This window comes from Glossina fuscipes, unplaced genomic scaffold (assembly GCF_014805625.2).
Source record: "Glossina fuscipes isolate IAEA_lab_2018 unplaced genomic scaffold, Yale_Gfus_2 2, whole genome shotgun sequence".
Classification (NCBI taxonomy): Eukaryota; Metazoa; Arthropoda; class Insecta; order Diptera; family Glossinidae; genus Glossina; species Glossina fuscipes.
Genome location: NW_023998416.1, coordinates 1,912,986 through 1,934,603, shown reverse-complemented (window position 1 = coordinate 1,934,603; position 21,618 = coordinate 1,912,986). Strand labels below are relative to the sequence as shown.

The 21,618-nt window shown below is 33.0% G+C and overlaps 1 protein-coding gene across 5 annotated transcripts in view; it reads right to left on the bottom strand.

Annotated features, from left to right (window-relative positions):
- Positions 1-21,618, bottom strand: part of LOC119633549 (disintegrin and metalloproteinase domain-containing protein 10) — a 137,044-nt gene that overhangs the window by 6,161 nt on the left and 109,265 nt on the right. For all 5 annotated transcript variants that reach the window (XR_005246878.1, XR_005246876.1, XR_005246877.1 and 2 more), the window contains one exon: positions 4,968-5,536. Coding sequence is in view for 2 of the 5 variants with exons in the window: in XM_038027155.1 (XP_037883083.1) it covers positions 4,968-5,536 (569 nt within the window). In the remaining 3 variants the exon portion in view is untranslated. The remainder of the gene's footprint in view (positions 1-4,967; positions 5,537-21,618) is intronic.

Sequence of the window (21,618 nt, the reverse complement as noted above, 5' to 3'; positions counted from 1 at the left end):
AGAGGTGAAAAAGTAAAATAAAATAAACTTCAAATAAACAAAAGGCAAAAATCAATGCAGAATTTTGCTGCTCGTATGAGTGCGTGTTAACGTTTCAATCATAGTGATTGAGTAAAATAATTACAATAATTGCATCACTCAGGTTAACCACAGAAAGTAATTGAAAAAAAAAAAATATATATATATATATGTATATATGTATATATATATATATATGTGTGTAATAATAATAATAATAAAAATAATGATAGTAAAAAATCGACTGACTGAGACCTATTGACTAAATCGAAAAAAATTCTTTAAGTCTACAGTAAAGTTCTGGGAATGTCTGTTTAATCAGTAAGAAATTGCGATGAGTATCTCAGTCGTTTGAAGCTCAAAAAATCGTAAATGTATGCATGCCTAGATTTAATTATTATATTTTACTGACAATAATTAACGTTTACTCTTTTTTTTTTTTAATTTTTATTTTTTTTTTAATTTTTTTTTTTTTTGGTGTGTGTGTGTTATAATCGAATGTCCAATTATCTGTGCCGCATGTTTCCGTTAGCCATGACAGATTTTTATGATAGTAATTACCGATACATGTAATTTTCGCTTGAACACCAATGCTAATTGTCAAAATTGTCAAATTTTCGAAACAAGTTTACAATAATAACACATTTTTCAAATATTTGAAATTTTTGTGTCAAAAGAATTCATCGAAAATAATTTTATTGACAAATGCCATCCAAAAAACAACATCCGGTGTAATTTTGAAAAGCATACACTATTTGCCATTAACACTGCAACTACCGACGTTTTGTACACATGTCATAGACGTGAAATTGAAGATAGAAAGAAAGCTTGACCGGCTAAGAAGGCACTGTTCAAGAAAAATAGCTCTAATGTGCCTAACTACACGAACACCGCAAATGAGACACTAAGACAACTGTAAGTTTGGATCCTGTGAAGATATTTCGGAATACCTGGTACCTATATTTGTCAAATTCATCTGCAGGTTCAGTCCAAAAATTGTCAAAAATTGTTGTTGTTATTCGATCAGGGAGTATCTATGCCAAATTTCAGATTCCTGTCTTCTTCAAGCTAACAAAACTAATGCATCAAGATGATTTCCTTTGTAGAAATAGAACATATACCGACCATCGCCATCAGGAAAATTAGACCTCGTAAGGAAAAAAAGATTATATGAATTCAAAGGTATTTCGTCAAAAATGTATGTGCAGAATGGAATATGGTTTATAATCGTTTTTTGTTTTTTTTTTTTCAGATCGAAAATGACATATTCGGTAATTCTAGGGTTAAGACACTTTGCACACCCCGATTATGTTGGCTGCTTTCGATTTCAACCACCGCAACTTGTGGCATTCTGCCCTTTACTGGCATAGTTCGAAATTATTTTGGTAAGCAAAAGCTTTACCCGAAGTATCATATTACGAATCGAGGATCTAAGTCGAGTGCAGTTCTTTGAAAATAATGTAAGCATGGTTTAGAAAGTGTTTTCTGAAAGAAACTTTAACGAATGTTGTATCAATCTTGCAAATATTATTTTCGGACAACTTACTACTCATGACATAGTATCTCATATATTGAGCCTATTCGGATGCTTTGAATCAATCAAGTGATGAGGCTAAACCTTCGATTACTAACTCCGATTAACAGCCTTTTCGTAGCTAATCCCGTTCAGTAATTGAATTCTTATAATATTGTTTCAATTGAGATGTTTTTTCCCATAACCAACAACAAAACGGACAATGATCGCTGAGGTTATAGGGTTACTAAACATCAAAAAATTCTACCGACCACATCATCAGAAACTTTTTTTCGTGTTTTATTCTATTTTAAATAAATATTCCATTACTGCATTCAATTATTTGTTTTCACGTGTTTTTGGTTTTTTTTTTTTTTTTTTTTTTAATTTTAATGAATTATACGGTTTTAAGGGAAAAAGGCGTTTCTGTAGTTTGCTGATGATGTAGGTAACATGTAATATGCTCGCAGGATACACAACGCTTTCGCTGATTGAAAACGCTGTATGTGACATGGCCAACCATTAAATACCCTACAGCACCCTACAGTTATTCATAAAAAGACTCTTCAAAATAGGATATTATATGGAAAGTGGTCGAAAAATTGGTCCAATTAGAAACAGTTCGAGGAACGTCCGTCCTTGGGCCAACCATATTTCACCTGGACATCTCAAAATTTGCGACATATACATTGAACGCAAGAAAACAAGGGAGACGGACAAATAAGCTTAGAAGACTCATTTTCTAAGTCAATTACTATAATAAAAAAAATTGCTAAATAAAGAAAATTGTCTCTGTAAGGGGCTCTAATGAAACTTAGAGCTAAAGTGCTCCTATATCTTTCTATATAGCTGAATATCCCATATATTAAATTTTATTTTAAACTTTTAAATAATTTTTTTTCCCGGGGAAATTTTTTTTTTATTTTTTAAATATGAATATTCAGTTAGGGACTGTCACCTAATGGAATGGACGGAAAGAAGTGAGAAAAGAGAAAGATATAGAGGAGATGATAATTGCAACCTAGCCATTAAGCTTGTTCGAATATAATAAATTCAAAATTATTTTCTGAATCGATTTCAATTTTTCTTTTCGTCGATTTGTATAGAAAGTAGACCGAATCGCGTCACTTCCCAACTAATTCCCTATTTTGAGAAGCCGTTATTTGAAAAAAAATTTATCATTTTTATACCCAGAACCGAAGGAAGAGGGCTATGTTCCTTTTGTCAAAACTTTTGCATCACTTAGAAGTAGCTACAGAGACTTCATAAAGTGCATATATTCTTGATCAGCGTCAAATTCTTAAACATGTTCGTCTGTCTGTCTGTCCGAGTAATCTCTGTGATAAACAATGAAAATGTTTTATGGAATGAAGCTATCAGCTTCAAGTTCGGCAGGAACATTGGAACTTGTTGCCCGCAGCTTGGCAATAAAAATAAGACAAATAGATCAAAAAACTCGACCACAGTACAAGACAATCTGAGACAACCTTTGTTTTCAAAAATAATAACAACGAGTTGCGTTTTGTGCGGATGATCTTGTAGCATCTGCGGACTTCACGAGGGTACACGACTGATAACGGTGATGGGTATAAAAAATTCCGTCTCGGCCGGATGTAATTTTCTTACTTGTTATTATTTCTCTGCAAGAGTCGGTAGACGATGGTATATATTTCGACTTATTAAACGAATGGTGCTAGATTTGCATGAGGCAAAATAGTCTCTTTTGTCACCTATTTCATATAAACGTTCTTACAAGGAAAAAAAAAAAGAGGAAGAAGGTTACATCCTTCGGCGGCCGAGTCTCGCATATTCGTCGCTATGCTTTCCGTATTCTACTCTCTAAGTTCTTTTATTTGGTACCCATACCGCTGGTATTATTAAGAAAAACTTAGTCCACTAAGTCGCGGTGTCTACCATATTCATTTTACAATTAACACATTTTTAGGCAGATAATATGTCTTCATTTGAGGAATGTATAAAGTCGTTCTAAACATTTTGTCTTGTTTGCGTTATGATGAATCAGCACAAAACCTCGAAAAAGTAAAAAAAAAAAGAAAATTTAATTACTTTTAAGTTTGCGTGGGTATGGCTGATTTTTTCCATTTTTGCACTTAAAAGGTCAGAGTGTTTCGTAAAGTAAATGTGGAAAATTTCAGTCTTCTTTAACTTTAATAGTTTGCGAGTAACAAGCAAAAAACCACAAATGTTTCTCTTAAGAAACGGACTTGTGTTCAGTTTATGCCACACTTCGGCCTTCTGCTCTGACCAATTTGGCCCATTTTCAATACCAACCTGCGTTCAGAAACTTCCAATGTTTCGATCAAATTTGACGTCCATATCTTCATTTATGCGACCATGGGAGTGACAACAACTAACACTGTCGATCAAGTATATATATATTTTATAGGGTTTTTGAAGCTTCCTTTTGGGAGTTATGAAAAAAAAAAACAAAATGAACATCTCACAGTGGTGGGTATAAAAGAAAACCTAACACTCTAATTGTAAGTATTTTATGATAAAAGTTGTTTCCCAATATTGTGATATATATATATATATATATATATACTCATAAATTTTGAATTCAATACCTCCTTCAATTGACCTCCCGCTATATGTGGTACTTTACTGATTTCTATTTCGATGTTCCATTATTTAAACTTGGCTTTAAATTACTACTGAAACAACTTTCTTTTAAAACAAAATTTTCTTTAAATTTGAAAAAAAAAAAACGTTTATTATTTTTCTCTACCAAGGTTAACTGACTGATTGTGAAGACGGATTAAAGTGGCTGGCCTGCAAGCTCTTTTTAGAAATCTTCTTTCCATTTTGAATAGAAAGCTCGGCTAAACCCAGACATTAATTAGTAGATGAAAAGCAAAATAAACACAAAAGAAAACTACTACTTCTGGCATAATATTGAAGGCACTAAGAGAGGAAAAAAATATTTGCCAATATTTTTTGCAAAAAAAAAAAAAAAAAAAAAAAAATTTTTATAAAGACCCGTAAAAATTATAAGAGTAGAATTAAAGAAAGAAAAAAAAAATCAAAATCAAGTGGAAGACTTAGAAGAGAAAAACAAATATTCAACACGATGATGAGGCTATTGAGCGATGGAGATACTCTTCTAGTTATTTTTTTTTTTTTTTTTTTTCTTGCCGTAATAAAAGGATTCATGAAAACAAAAACAAACGATAACTAGGCGAACACAAATGCATAGATGGGCACAGAAAGAGATACACAATCGACGTATAAACATCGAGGAGGAAGTATGTGCCTGTGTAATTGCCAAAACGGAAAAGAGCGGATATCCAACAGGGATGAGTATATTTTTATTCGTTTCACAACGTGTTTGTAACATTTCGATTTGTTGGGGGTTTTTTTTTTTTTCATTTTTTTTCTGCTTTCTCATATTTGGTAAATTTGAAAGTGTACTTACGTCAGCGATGCCTTCACGTATATGACGCCAAATCAATGGGTCTGTTTGTATGTATAGCGAACAGGTATTTTTGTTATCTTCACGGCGTGGCGAAGAGCCGAGCAAACCGGAAGCGCGTTTCACGCGCTCATGCACATGTTCATGCCAGTCGTTATGGGTTGGCGAATATCGACGACCCGTTTCTGGATCATAAAACGCACCGACAAAATTCGCTTCTTTTGTATATTTTTGATAAGCATATTTAAAATCATCATTGGCGCCATACTTTTTCGGTGGATGCTGTTGAGTATGTAACTGCGGTTGTGTATATGAAAACGATGTCGATTTCAATTGTTTTTTCTTAGTGTTATTAGAGGGTAACGAGTAGAGGGCTTCAGCTAGTATCACTTCGCCGTCTTGAGATTTCATAACAACATTATCCGTATTGTGCTCAATCGATGGCGTACGTTTTTTGGGAATTTTTTTTACATCTTTTGACATCGGTTCTGGCAATTCTTCCACAGCCGAATTTTGTATATTCTCCATCCATTGGGAGACCTCGTCCGTAATGCCGCAACCCCCAACATGACCTAAAAGAGAACAGAGAAAAACATAAGTATGAGCAAATAAAAGAAAACTCAATTATTTAACGGCGGAAGCAAACTTATTGTTAAAACAAAAAAGAAAAAAAAAAAAAAACAGTAGTGGGACGCAAAACCGAGAATCATAAAGTGTATTAATTTAAAATTGTACATCTTCCATAAACGGTTGCTCGGGCGGATGCGTTATACCGCTTCACTGGCTTTTGAATTGTTCTTCTTCACCAGCATAGCAAAGCACCACAATGAAAAAAAAAAGAAGCAAACAAACAAAAAAAACCAAAAAAAAAAAAAAAGAAATGAGGAAAACTATCGAAAATGTACAAGTGTATGAACATCATCGTTTAACATGATGGTTGAGGTATGTGGCATAGTGGTTTTTATGCACAGCATAAGGTCATCTTGCGCATATCGTGTTGTGGTAACGCGAAAGAATTGTAATTAAAGTCCAAACAAGATTTATTTATATATAATAAATATTTTCGAATTATTCTTTGTTGATGCTGCTGTTATCATCCAACTTTATCTTCACTTCAACAGCTCGAGAACAATAAGCGTTCATTTTTAACTAAATTTATTACAAAACGAAAGTTAAAGCCTAAGAACATTATGGGAATAAGATATGGTATTTCTGTTTGCTGAAAACTTGGACGAATAAATTTTAGTATAAATTAAAAAAAAAGTGTAAAGTAATCGTCCTTTATAGCTTTCAGAAATTTTGATTATACTTAACGCAAATTCTTTGTTTAGCTCATTCTGAACCGATCGACAATTTTAGCTAAAATTTGCAAAGTGCTAGGCATTGGTAATGCTGGGTGGAGCTCGACAGTTGGCAATATTTTTGCCTCTGGAGCACCTACCTTCGCAGTACAAGCGCAATTCTGTATACAGTGCTGAATAAATGATGGGAAGTTTTGTTTTTGTTGTTTTAGAAATTAATGGAATCATATGGTTGGCGAAAGTGAACTCTACGTAGATATCCTACTTCAGTATGTTTTTGAAAAATTCTTCGTCCGTAATCTTTATGATAGAAATAGCGGATATTTACTTCCCGTTCAATCGACTGAAAAGTAATTAATAATTGAAAGAGTAAGCCAATAATGGCATATTGCGTTAGCTAGGTATCATTTTCGAATTCCTAATTGCTTTGATATATGTACCCACGCACAATACGAAACGCGAAAAATGCTCTCTCATATCAATCAAATCAGATGTATGTGTGCATGATTTTATTACGGACTAAATGTTGTCATGTTGTTTGTTTGTAAACAAGCAAAGTTCAAATTTGATCAGTGTTTTCCCTTTATTTTTTCACAATAAATATCGAACGACGAAAGCCATACGTAAATCACAACCAAATGGTTTTCAAGGTACGCCATTTAAGCGAGTGCTAGTTAAATAAAAAATGCATTATCAGTTCATAGATATTTTTAGTTTTCTATGTGCAATCGTACAATATATTACTTTGATGTGATACGTTTTCAGAAATGTCTCACACATCCAACCAAATTCGCCTTTTCAGTTGTTACCTGAATTTCATGTATAAATAAAATGAAAGAAAAAGATGGCGGAATGCTTTCAATTTACTTTTATAAGTTACTAATGAAGTGTTTTTTACATAGCTTAAAAAAAAAAAAAACAAAAAAAAAAAAAATCAATGATAGTAACGAAGTTAAAAGATTTATATATGTTTTCAATTTCTATGCATAGGGAAAACGAAGGGTACTTTCATTTTTATTACACCCTTAAATAGACATCAAAGACCTGAAGGTATTAACACACACATATACTTCAGATTTGAATTATGAATTAAAGCTTAACGTTATATTCCTTCCTAGTTCACGCCCATCAATTGGATTAGAAAAAAGTCAGCATCGGCACAAGAGAAATTATTAGTAGGGAAGTGAAGATCTAAAATATGAAGATATTTCTGTCAAAAGTAAACTGCAATTTTTGAGAAGTATTTCTCAGAAGTCTTTCGAAGTTCAAATCGAATCTGTCCCTCAAGGCAAGTGAGATTTCGATTCTAAACAAAAATAAAACTTTTCTACTAAAATAATTTGACATGCAACTGTAGAAAGATAAAAATTTGTTACTATACCGTACGGTACTATTTGATATTATCTGTTACGCAAGGGTACGCATCACGGGATTGCATATTCTAATAGTCATATCTACTTCTTATTTCGTTTTGCGCATTCATTTCAAAAGACATTGCAAAGCACTTATAAAATTTATTTATTTATTTATTTAATATCATTAGCTAAACTATATAGCCATAATAAATATAAAATATATAGTGCTATAAATGTAAATTGAAAAGATGAGGCAATAAAGCCTTATTGAGTTAAGAAAAATAGTAAATGTGATTAGCTAATGCAATTAAACTGGCAATGTGATGCATGGAAGAAATAGAAGCCTTCACGACTCTAATACCAATAACTAATGTATGCGATTACCCAAGCAACTGCAGATGAGTGCAGACGTATGTATAGATGCATAATTGGTAACGTAGAACTCAGCTTTGAAATTTGTATGAACATGAAACGTGCGTGTAAAAGTCGTCCAAATTTTTAGACCTTAGAAAAGCGAGATGGAGCATTTAAAGATGCTTGACTGAGTAAAAGTGAGGAACTATACATAACATGTGCCTTCTTTTCTCAAGCACCGATGAGTCAAGCGCCGATAAACAGATTCCCCTAAGGCGGAAGACATAATGATGTATTCTAGTGTAAATTCTAGTGTAAAAAAAAGGGGGAAACTGTTTTTGTACCGACTCTACATTAGTTACCTGAGAGATTTAGCCTGGAACGCAGGAAACTGCTGCATACTCTGGAATAGATTTTATAAGCGCACACAAAAACTTTCCGTTATGTAAAGTTCCCCGACCTTTTTTTTAAAACTCAGAGAGATTCGTGCTTTATTTATAATTGACTGAGGGTCATGAGGGTTAATTTTTTGATCGAGAGAAATAGCAAGATCAACATATGATACAATATCAACAATGTTATGACCATTAATTTAGAGGACGGTATATTTTCACAACTGAAAAGATTCCGTAACATTGGGTTGATTCCACGCTAGAATCGTCTTCATGCTTACACCAAGGGGCAATATATTGTATTAAGTTTCAATATAGTTGTTGTTGGAATAGTTGATTTATGATGATTATAATGCTGTGATCGCTTCTTCAACTACTGTTGATTTATCTATTTCTTTGCAACAGTATTGGTGACTTCTAGCTCGATTAAAAAACAGTTAATAAGACAGATGGAAATTGGAAAACAAAGCTAGTTAGTATTGTTGTTTTTTATATGAATATTGTAAGTAAAACTGAGAGCTCTAGCGCTCCAAATTTTAATGAATTGTGAACTTTATTTGCGGTCGCCTCTAAAAACAACACATAAATTTTGATTTAACCCTTTTTTTTAGAACGGAGTGAATGGTTCGAAAGTAGAGTATTAGCCAAGAAAAATTAACTTTTCGCGTAAAATTTTACTTGCATTTAAAATAGCGCAACTGAATGACTACAGAGATGCCAGAAATGAACAATAAAAAATTCCAGTTCAGTTTAAGTTGAATCTTTTAAAGTCTCACAGGTACATGCTACATCAGTTATATATTTATACATTGTTCGGCGAGCAGAATATAAACCATACATATGTAAGAGCACACATTTTCAATACACACACACTCCCTTAGCACTAGGACATACTTTGAAAATCCACTACCTAGAGCTGAAATCAATTTCTCGATCCCAGGGATCCCGTGGCTTTAATTAAGCTCCAGTTTATGGTCTATTTTACGCGTGTTTGCAGCCATTTTCAAACAACATCAGTCCCTATAACTTCAGTCTTAATTATTGTGGTCGCTAAACTTCCAAATATAATAAAAGCGTTGCCCCGACTTATGGTGGTAGGTATGAAAAGAATAATTACATATTTCGTTGGATTATGTTACAGCCTCACTTGCAGTTTCTTCAAACAACAAAATAAAGTTAACGGCAAACACCATTCTTCAACAATGATTTAAAAAAATCCAACAAACTGGCAAATTTGATTACAACTTAAATAAGAGAATTAACAGACCACCATGTCTTAGTAGCGTGTATAAAGATCAGCCTCCTTCTTTTTTATAGCACAATAAACTTTCAAAAAATCGTTCAAGTGTAACACAATACGACACCATTTGGGAATTGCTACTGACTGAAAAACGAAAGCTAAAGATTAGAAATACTTATACAGGTATGTGAACTTACTACACATGAAGTGTAAACGAAATGAAATACAAGCGAAAACAAGTCAGAAAACAATATCCGATATATGAGCGCCCGTCTCAGTTAAGTTAGTTCTTCGACTTTTCCTTGTCACAGACGAAACGTTCCTCATTCTTCATGTCGGAATTTCTATGGTTGGGATGATTATGTCCAGTTCACGAAAATGATTTTAAAATCAGCTTTAAAGCTTGATATGCTTCAAAATTTTTTTTTGATATAAATAGGACACAAGTACAAATTGAATTTCCGGATATATCGTTCAACTTTTCAGATTTCAAAATGAAATCTTGTCACGTCAGTGTTTTTAACAAAATAGATTGATAGGGAACTAAAATTCTCATCGGGCTTAAGGAACGACAGCAGACGTGATTAGAAAAGATGACTAAGAAAGCTATTCTTTCGAAGAGATGAAGACTGGGAGATTAAAAATCTCCCGCATAACAACCTAAGACCAAAAAAGATATCAATACATGGACGAAATCGATGAATGGATTTATTTCAAACTTTTGCGCCTGTATTACCGGCAACAAGACACAAGTTCCGAATTTAGATATTTCTAGATGAACCTGGGCTACATTTATCTAAAGAACAGTTACGTAAGGAAGTGCAGATGAAAGATGAAAAAAAGCATAATGGAAAATCTCTTTGCGTTGATGTGTCGCTCAAATTTCTAAACAAGATCTTTCCACTGGGCGTAGTAGTGCGTTTATTGCAAACTTGCAGATAAGACACTTTCTCCATATTTTAGAAAATTGGAACGGATGGAGGCACTTGGAACATGATGCTTTGTTTTCATCTAGCTTGTCGATCATCCAACAGCTTTAAAGTGTTTTGCTTAGTAAGAGTGCAATACCTAGTAGTAAGAAATTTCAACAGCCATTGTAACTTTGTGGACTAAAACGCGCTAAACCAAAAAATCCCTAAAAATTCCCTGAAATTTAACAGATATAGAGATGATTATGGGCCATGTAAAGGCTACTGATCACTCACAATAGTCAACCCGTTATTGCAGGCAGTTGGGGGAAACAAAAATTCCATCTTGATTCGAAGAATTGAAGTTGTCTGCATAGAACAAACAGAACAAACAGAACAAACAGAACAAACAGAATGATAGAATTAACATATTTCCGTTTTTCAATGGTGGCGATTACAAAGGGCCAACATATATGAAACATAAACAAACGTATACGCGCAAAATGCAACAACCCATATAAATATACTGACATACACAGCCATATATAAGATGGCACATATAGCCAAGGCTGCATGTTTTAAGCGCTTGCAGCACACAATTGTTACCTACAGACAGCGAAAAAAAGGAATTTTCGCAAACAGCTACAAAAAGTAGCACGCGACTCGTTTTCTATTTTTTTCTTTTTTTTTTTACATTGTAAAGAAAAGAAAGCAGCAAAAAAAAAAAAAAAGAAGAACACAAGCAAGAAAAAAATGGTATATTCACTTAAGGGCGAATTTGTGGGGCCTACCCGCCACCTCAAACCAACGCTTTATAATTATAAAATATTTTCTTAAGTGTGTCAGTTGGTCGATCGGGACGATTATTATTCAGGCCATTTAACTGGTGTTACAAAGCCTTTATATCGGATTGTAAATTAATATTTCTTCCATAGAATGTATTTCGTTTACCTAACGTAAGTAACATTGTCTTACAAATATTTTGTATTTTGTATAATTTCAGATTTATATTTACTTTGATATTTAGTTTTTTGTGGATGCGTTTATGGGTTGATCGTGCGCTTTTGCAAATTTCTTCTGTAGTAGCTATTAACTAAAAGACTACACAACAAGTTTTAGTTTTCCATCCGAATTCGGGCCACTATGCAATTGTAACAAGAAACAGCGACCGGACGTATGGACAGATATCAAGTGAAACGTAAAAATGAAATACATATGCTTTACGAAGCATTTGATGCCTATTTCCAAAAATGTTACAAAAGCAGGAACCAATCTAGCATAACCCATCCTTCGTTGGCAGATATGAAAAACAAAAAGGAGAACATAGTAAACAATAAAAAGTTGCCCCAAAAAAGCATTGAGCAGAAAGGCGAAAAAGAGTAGCAAAGGTGGTGAAAAATGTTCACAAGCGTACATATATATTTCCAAAGAATAAATTTTTAAATATTACTAACGTTGTGTATATAACACTGAAAGAGATGAGAAATGTAAAAAAATTAAATCATAGAAAAGAAATACAAAAAGAATTTAATTTATTTATTCTTTTCTTCTTTACTTTTTTTTTTTTTTTTGGTAAAGACAAGCAAGCGAATAAATGATGCTTGCACAGCTGGAAAGGCAATGAGTGAGAGTTCCATTAAAAAATTGATTTTAATAAAGTGAAATTTTTACTCGTTTCAATAACGATTGCCATGGTATCAATAATAGAAAGTTATTATGGCAATCAAAAAACAGTTATTAAAGATAAACAATAAAAGTTTTCCTTTTAACACTTTGCCAGCGAAATACGTTTGATATCAAAGTGAGAAAATGAAGAGAAGAGAAATGATTCAGAGACGAATGCTTATAATAATTTACGGATAGTATTTTCAGGTAAGCATAGCCTTTTTTTCTCCTCTATTTAAAAAAAAAAAGAAAAAAAAAGTCATTTATTTTGCCGGCAGATCTGGAAGCATGCGGGAAACGCAGATGGGCACTTAATGTAATAAATTTCTGCCACTTTGGAGTATTATACCAACACTGAAATAATGCGACGAAATAAGAGAAAAAAGCAAAAAAAGTAATGAGCATAAGCTGATCCTTGGAAAAGTAATGAAATTTAATACAGTATGTGTGTTGGTTGTGGTGAAAGTTTGTGGAATGATTACATAATCTATGGGTGGAAAAGTGTATTGGAGAGGCTGGGCTTTTTAAATTTCTTCTTCGATTTTTACCACTTTCAACTTTTTAGCTCCGAAGACAGACAAAGGGATGCAGTAAGGGAACAATTCCTTCGAGCATATTCGAGGCAATTGCCATCCGAACTTTATAGTGATCAAAGCTGCGTAGACTTTATGGGAATTTTGTTAATTCTTTCTGGGCTTTCGAAAATAAAGGACAAATAAAATACATTTCTACTCCTTTGTGGTAAGTGCGAATAAAGGCTTGTATAACTTAAAGTAGAATATAAAGGAATTAGTTCAACGTATGTTGGGGAATGAATTGAAGATTCATGTAAATAATTGAATGATTATTAAGTAAGCATATATGTTTTTTTCTTATTAAGGGCCTTTTAATTGTTAAGATAAAGTCGAAGCTTATACTATGGCAAGTTCTCTCCATTTGCTTTTACAATCTTGAAGATGAACAAGAGCATGAACAGAGTTCAATAATCTATTCGTTCATTATGTCCATTCTGTAGTAAGCCAAATCAGTATATTTTCATTAAAAAAATGTTATTATATTACGTAAGCGCATAAGCCCTTATAATCTGTGAAAACTAAGGAGAGCATAAAGTGTAAACTATAGGACATGAGTAGGGCTAAACTTCAATCTCCATACGTACAACTGACCTTAGGAAATGGAAATGAATATTGACATCTTTATATTATATGATTTGCTCTGCTTAGCGTCTCCGTTAGTATTCTGAAATAATGTTAGGGTACACAAGTAAATTTTTGAGATATTTCTATCTGAAATGCCATTCGTAGCGTTTCGCAAGGGTCCAATTCGCTTAAAATACAGTCATTTGGATTTTGGATATCCTTGAAATCAGAAAGACAGCTTGAATGGAAACAAGAAAATGAAATAAAAAAAAGAAGTTTTGAAAATCAATTCCGTAAATTGAATTTAGTAACTATTTCTAAAATTGGAAAAGCTGCTGGCATAAGTGCATTCTGGCCGAACATAAGGAAGATCATGACGAGAATGAGAGTAATTTCGTATAACAACTCGCTTTATCTAAAAAGTGCCCGTAATTTTGGAGCACAACATTATACTTGATGAAGTTCGTCTGATCTTTTAGCGCTTGTCACCATCTTTAATAGTAGTTCACTTTTCAATGAAAATATATTTAGTAAATTACAGTTTTCTTTTTTTTCTTATGTTATTGAGAATTGCAAGAAAGGAGCATAGATAAAAGAAAAAGACAAACGAAAAGGCAAGAATCCTTCGGCGGGGTGCATAAAAATGCTGTCAGGTCTCTCGTAATATTCTTAAGAATTGGAGAAACCATTGAAATATTAAACAGTGTATTGCCAGAGATTCACCAGTCGAATAGATCGACTATTAGTAAATAAAGTATACGATATTTATGTAATTTGTTTTAAATTACAGACATTGAAAATTCGTTTAAAACCCGATAGTTTTCTTCTACATTTCCTTATCACAAATTTCAAGAAGTAATAATAAAGAATTCATAAATCAGATTAAATTTTTAAAGTCAATAACTTTCTAAGTTATTATGAATTATTTCTCAATGCTTTTCTTATTACTCTGTCTGTTGACAGTTGTCGTTGTTGTTATTATATTTTTATGCCCTAAATGAGTTATGGTATACTGAGTGTAAGCGGATGTATACAATACGTGGAAATACTTTAAGTAGACCCACACTTTTAACTTTACTTTCTGATTGTATTTAAAGATTGTATGTCCGTCTTGTTCTCTTGTGTTCAATCGACAAGTTGCATTTTTTAAGACATTTTGATGAAATTTGTTGCATTGCCATGTCTTGGGCTGAATCAAGGACGAACGCTTTTGAAAATGCTGCACGTTGGACCACTTTTTCAACCACTTTACATATAACGCCTTATTTCAAAAAAATCATTATATAAATAGCTGTATTAAGCGCAGTGGTATAGGGTATCTGATAGAGGACTGTAGCCTACCATAATGTTTTTACTTTTTATTTATTATTGTGTGCCTATGTAAATAATTTTAAGCATTTAGCAAAACTTTTGTCACAGGAAATAGAAGAGAAAAAAAAAAGTATATATAAGAAAAACCTTCGTTAAGTAGAGAATAAAGTTTATTTTCCTTTTAAAAGGAAGTTTGATTAAGTTATTTAAATTGAAAATAGAAATGAGAGAGGAAAGGAATATAATGTCAATAAAGTAAACAGAAACACAATACAAAATGGATTTAAACTTTTTAAATATTTTTCTTTTGAAAGAGAATTCTCTTAAAGAACTGTATTTGTCTTCTATGAAGAGACGCGGATTTTTGTTGAAGGTAAGTCATTGTCCTTTAAATTAGAAAAAGCTAACGGCAGTTTTAAAGCTACCGACACTCTTTGCGGCTTTGAAACGTTTTGGGTGCTTTACAGTTGAGCAAGAGTGCAATCGACAATGCCACTTATTGCGGAAAAAGGCATCAATTTTAATATTCTACGATGAAAACTCTTTCGTTGTAACAGTTTGGCATAAAAGTTAGCGGTAAGAAATTTGAATTACATACGCCTATTTTGCAGGCCTCATCGCATATAAGGAAAACTCACGAAAAGTAAGCAGCTACATGATGACAAAATCACTTTGGTGTTTTTATGACGAAAACAGTTGAAAAATAATAAAATCTTTTACAAGTAAATCGAGTTTACTTTCCCATGACCCCTACTTTTGACCCATAGTATTGTCAAAGACATGAATGAATATCCTAATGCGGCAACAAGCTTTTATGAAAAAAAAGCACCGTCTTGAGCCTCAAAAGCCCTTATGAGAAACGTGGAAATAATTAAATGTTACTTACAGCCTTTGTTTATAGTTTAATGTCATTTATTGATCAAAATAAGTTATATACATATAAATACAAAACATTGCACTAGGGCCGCATAAGATTTAATTTTGAATTGTGCAAAAATAAAAAAATTAAAGCAAGTAAGAAAACAGTTTCTTTTATCTACCAACTATCTCCCAAAAAAGACTAACAAAAGTAAAGAAAAACTAAATTTCCATACTCTGTACTATTGCATAAGCGTGACTGATTATTTGCGCTTTTAGAAGTGTATAGATGGAATACGTGGAATTTTCTATTGTGGGTCTTTTGCCGTTGGTAAGCAAAGATCAAAAAATCCAGCTCTCTGTTTATGTTGCAGGCGTGTCCTTTGACCGAATTATTTCATTTCCATCACCCAACTGCGCGCGAGAATCTCTCACGTTCCTGCAAATTTGAAAGCGTTATCCCCTGAAATAATTTTCATTTTTGCGGTCCGGAGAAGGTTTAAAGGTTTACAAGGATATGACTATTGTGAGTAAACTTTGGTTCAGCTCACGATTTGTAAAGAAAATGTTAATCGACAAACGCTATGTACAGTTCGTTAATGCATCTCTGTCTGAAAACTTGGGTCGATTGCGTTCTCCCTGTACTATAGATACAGAAATCTTTTCTGATTGTGCGCCTTTGTGATCCATCGTAACAAGACTCATGATTTGAAACATGAAAATGACTAATTTTGACACCATGGTTAGCTGTAAATTTCCAAAAAAAACTTTCTTACAGTGTTTTTTGTTGATTTAAAGTAAAGTAAAAGAAAAGTATTTTTGGAAAGGTTATGTGAAATTATTAATATAATTAAGTTCAAATATTAAATAAGGCTCCAGGATTCTTACTGGTTCGTGTGGGATTAAGCGAAGTGATGTAGAACGAGAGGAAAGAAAGCTGAAATATATATTCGTACATCCATTACATAAATCGCAACGAACAGCATAGCTTAAAAGTGAGGAAAGCTTAAAAGAAAACAAGCAAGAAAGTTAAATTCGATCGAGACCGAATCTCTTATATCCATCACCCTTAGCCTGAAAAGACAAATGAAGTAAAAGAACAGAGTTTTCATATTCTATATCATACTGATTTCTTTTACCTTCAAAATAAATGTTTTTATCGTATAGACATGTGAGCGTTGTTGGCATGTCCTTTGAATAGTTTACGTCAATTCCACATTCTTTTGGAAATTTGTTGGTGATATCTTTATTCTCGCTAAAGGGGGAGTGTTTACCACAAATACAACAAAGTTACGCAAACAACCAGAAGGACAGACAAACGTCCAGGAAAATGTTTACAACAGACATTACACAGATGGGCAGACGGACAGACGGACATACTTAAATCGGTTTAGAATTTAATGCCAATCAAGAATACATATACTTTACGGGGTCTCTGATGCTTCCTTGTGGGCGTTGCAAACGTTTTGACAAAATGAATATACCCCTCATCTTTTGACGACGGGTATAAAAAGCAAATACAAGAACATTTCAATATAGTTTCATCAACAATTCATATAGGCCTGCGGTCAATATTGATATGAAATCTGACTCGCACTTAAACGCTTAGAGCGAAAAGGGTGCGAACTGAGCGATTTACATAATAACTCGCAACGAATAAGTACGGTGGATAAACACGCTTCGCTCTAAAGCATATGCTGTTTTCTTATTTGTTTACATTTTATTTCGTTAATACATTTGTTAAATTTATGAGTGACAAACTGAAAAATAACAAAAATACTACAAAAGTTTTTCACTCATGGGTCCCTTTACGTCCTGTATTTATTTTAATGCATTTTTCCAAAAAAAAAAAAAAAAACATTTATCCGCGCATAAATTTTAATTTGCTTCGCTTTTGTTCACAGTTTATTCAAATTTCATTTATTTATAAATTATTTACGGTACATTTCGTTGTTAACGTAAATACAAAAACTCAAGCGTGTTAGATAATCAAATCATGCATAAATTATTTGCATATAATATGCTGGACTCTCCTCCGTTGTTCTGATATAATTTAATTTAATTTACCTATAGCGGGGTATACATGATTTAGCATTTCGGCCGTAACACGTAGAAAGACGCATCAAAAACTATACGAATTCGAAATATTTCTGGACCAAAGCAATCAGTAGTTGAGCCAAATTTGTTTGCTCATCTGCTTTGTCTTTTATAATAACTCTTGCAGTCACAACATTGATTATTTTTTATACCCATTATCGAAGGATGAGAGGTATATTCAGTGTGTCAAAACGTTTGCAATGCTCACAAGGAAGCATTAGAGACCCCACAAAGTGTATATATTCTTGATCAACATCAAATTTTAAATCGATTTAAGCATGTTCGTCTGTCTGCTTGGCCGTCTGTATAATGCCTGTTGTAAACATTCTCCTGGCTGCAAAAACGAAGCTAGCGACTTCATATTTGGCAGAACCATTGGAAGTTCTTGCACGCAGATCAGTGATGAAAATGGGCAAAATCGCTGAAAGGATATAGCGCCACGTAAACTGAAAGATCCTCGGTTTTTCAAAATGAATGAAAAATTACTTCATTACTCAAAAAAATAAATTTACAGAAATTTGAAAGCATATTCTAGAGGCAATGCTGTAGCTTTTGTGTATAAAAATGGAAAAAATTGACCGCGCCTACTCAATATTATATGGTATCAAAACTTATTTCTTTTCCAATACCTTTATAACGCGCAGAAGCAAGCTTCAAACGCCTCGTAAAGAATCCAAACTCTTGGCCAGTTTCAAATGTGGAATACACCTGAACATATCCGTCTGGTCGTCTGTCCATCTGTCTGTTTGCGCAACTTTGTAGTATTTGTGGTAAACATTCTTCCGTCAGCGAAAATGAAGATATCGTCTACGATTTTGCAAAAGAATTTGGAATTGAGCTTAACTTTTCAAAGGACACGCCTACAACGCCCATATGTCTACAAGACAAAAACTTTTATTTTGAAAATAGAAAAAGTCAGCTGCACTCACTCCATATTATAGACCATGAAAATATTGATCTTTTGCCTTTTTTAGGATAACGGTGATGGAGATAAAAGATTCAGTCTTGACAGTCGCAAGTCTTATCTACTAGACTACTTATGCGGATTGAAAATAAATAAATAAATTTAGTTCAGATCAAATTTCAACATGGACGCAACCAGCTTGCACCAGCCCAACAATACTACACCTTATAAATCACAGCAAAATTGCATCTAAAATTGCATACATCATAATATTTTGCAATTTGCTTAAATTGGCATAAAACTTAAACCGAGAACTCCTGTTTACTTCAAGGCGAACTATGTTTACTTTACTTGTTTTTCTTTGGTTTTTAATTTTCATCAAACATTAGTTCAATTTATTTCAGCTTAGGAAAAGGAAAAACCCAAATTTCACTTTATATTAAATTAAAAAATAAACAAAATTCCAAACTTTTTACTCTTAACTCAATTTAGTCGACATAAAATCTAAAAAAAAAAAAAAGAACATTTTTAATTTTTGTTTCAGATAACATTTTTGCTTCCATTTTAAAATTTTCCTTCTCCGATTCCCTTCATAAACGAAACGTTGGAAAAAAGGAAAATTGCTTCAGGTTCAAGATATGCAAAACATGTAAGCAAACAACTGAAATATGCATTTGTTAAAGCAAAAAAAAAAAAAAAGAGAGAGAGGGCACAAGGACTTACTAGGATTTCATTGCCTTTGTCGATATTTATTTCGAAAAGAAACCAAGAATTGCAAAATGTTTAGTGTTATGTTTTAGACAAAAATTTTTCATATCTAGTTGAGCGATTGGGTTTTTCAATCGACCGTAAACTTTTCTTATAGGCTTTGAAAAATGCCCGTTTTTTTAAGGTAAATCCAGAGAGAACTTGAATACAATAATACAATCTGCTAAGATTTGCATGATATATTGCAAGCTTACCTTTCAGTATGAGATATAATAGACAAGAAGAAGAAGAAATTGTTTTATATTCTATTTGGGATCATAACGAGCTAGCACCACTTTAATTAGACTGAAATCTTTCTGACACTGTCAAAAGCTTGCATTTATTTACAATTAAATCTTCAGGAAATATATAATAAATAAGAAAAATATATATAGGACGAAAAACCAACCACGATATTTTTTGTTCTAATTTATTTTTATTTTACTACATAGTCTTCATATTGGCCTATGCACTTCTTCCATACTTTTAAACCGTCCAAATGAGACTTGGAGCCTTTCTTCGCAAAATAATAATGATCAACAAATTGACGAAAACCTTTGTCTTCAGAGCGGAATTTTCAGCTTAGCCGGCAAAGGTGAATGATCATCAAGCCCTTATAACTGTAGTGAGCCGAGGCGAAATTTTCTCTTTGCCAAAATGTCTTTTTTGCAAATGTGACTGTGTCATTTGCTTTTGTAATGGTTTTTGCTTTTTTAAGAGAGGCAGCTTAGATGGTCACATGACTATACCAGAAAGCAGTCATCATCACTTTTCTGGAGAAGGGTCGCAAGGGTCTCATTTGAAACTGATTTTCTCTTTGCAGTTCATTGTTTTGATTGCGTATTTATGCTAAATGTGTGTTTTATCTCCGGTAACTGATCGGCGCTCAGAGCTTGATTTATCGAATTTAAACTAACCCCGCTAATAGAGCGTTGGAAATTCGAATTTAAACAAGTTGTTCACCCAATGTAAGCAAACGTGCTTTCAGCTTTTTCTTACTTAAATCTTGATTCAATATATGGCTCTTAGACATGGCAAGAGTCTCCACTTTCTTTTCAGTTTTAATTTGACAGTCGTTCAACTCCATTTGAAGAAAATTAGCGATTTTTTAATCAGTAGGTTATGTTTTTTGTTCATCCTAAATGCCCACAATCATCCAAACCGGAACGATCAACTTTCCGCTCAGCCACACAAAATTTCGTCGTGCTAAACGATGGTACCAGAGAATTGAAAGCCCATTGCCTTTCATAAACAAATACGTAGGGATCGTCTAACGCGGGTTTTTTTTTTTTGCAGCGCATGAATAAAGTCATTCCTCAACATTTATGGACAAGACCTCAAATAAAGGACGGAAACATTTCAGTCGATGTACGTGCACATATATACACATATAAAACGTAAGTTCAGGCAATATTTGACAGCACCATCACGAAAGGCCAACGAAAAGCTAGGGTAAGTTAGCCAAGATAAGAAATGTTTATTAATGGATAGATCGGGCAGACAGCATCCAGCATGAATCAACAAAGTAGCGAAGTAATTCCGTTGACGTTTTCGCTGCATAGAATTTTAAAAAGCTTCTCAATTTCGAAAGTAACCCATTTAATAAGCGAAGAAGGTCGCACCAAGCTTAGTTTCTAGTTCTTTAAAAAGATTAAGGAGACGTTAAAACTGACAAATACTTAAATAATACAAAAATAATTTAAAATACAATGTGTGCGCAACGCGATAATTAATAGGTGTGCATATCAATTAGAATATCAAGAATACCTTTTCAAATAAGTATAAAAATGATTTACATTCAATTAAAAGCAATTATACGATCTCCAGGCCAGTGAAAGGTGAAAGTTGTATTTTTAATGCATAGCTTAAAATTGAACTAATTGCGGAGGCAGCAGTGGAAGTGAAAATTGACAACGGTGCTTTCGGCAAATAACATAAAATGCATCCTAAATGAAATGTGAAATCTGCCAATATTCGGTGGTGCTTAAACCGCCTGGCAATCTACTTAGTTGCTTTTCTGTCGAGATAAGAGTTTAACTACAACTTGCATTGACATAAATTAGAATAAAAAAAATGTATAGCGAAATTTAAATGGTTGATGCGTGTTGTTTGGGTTTGGTACCTGTTACCTTACTTCACGCAAGACGATATCGACAGAAAAGACACACTTCATGCTAAGTTATTAAAAATGTAAGTTGGAAGTTGGGTAAAGAGTCTTTTTCAGTTTAATATAAGTTCACCTTATGCGTTATGCAAAAACGCATAAGAATATGATGCACAAATTGGTGTCAACTTTTAGTATAGCTGTGCATGCAATGACAAATGTAATAAAATTTTATTAACATGAAATATTTAACAATTTTGCTATGAATGTGTTTATGTT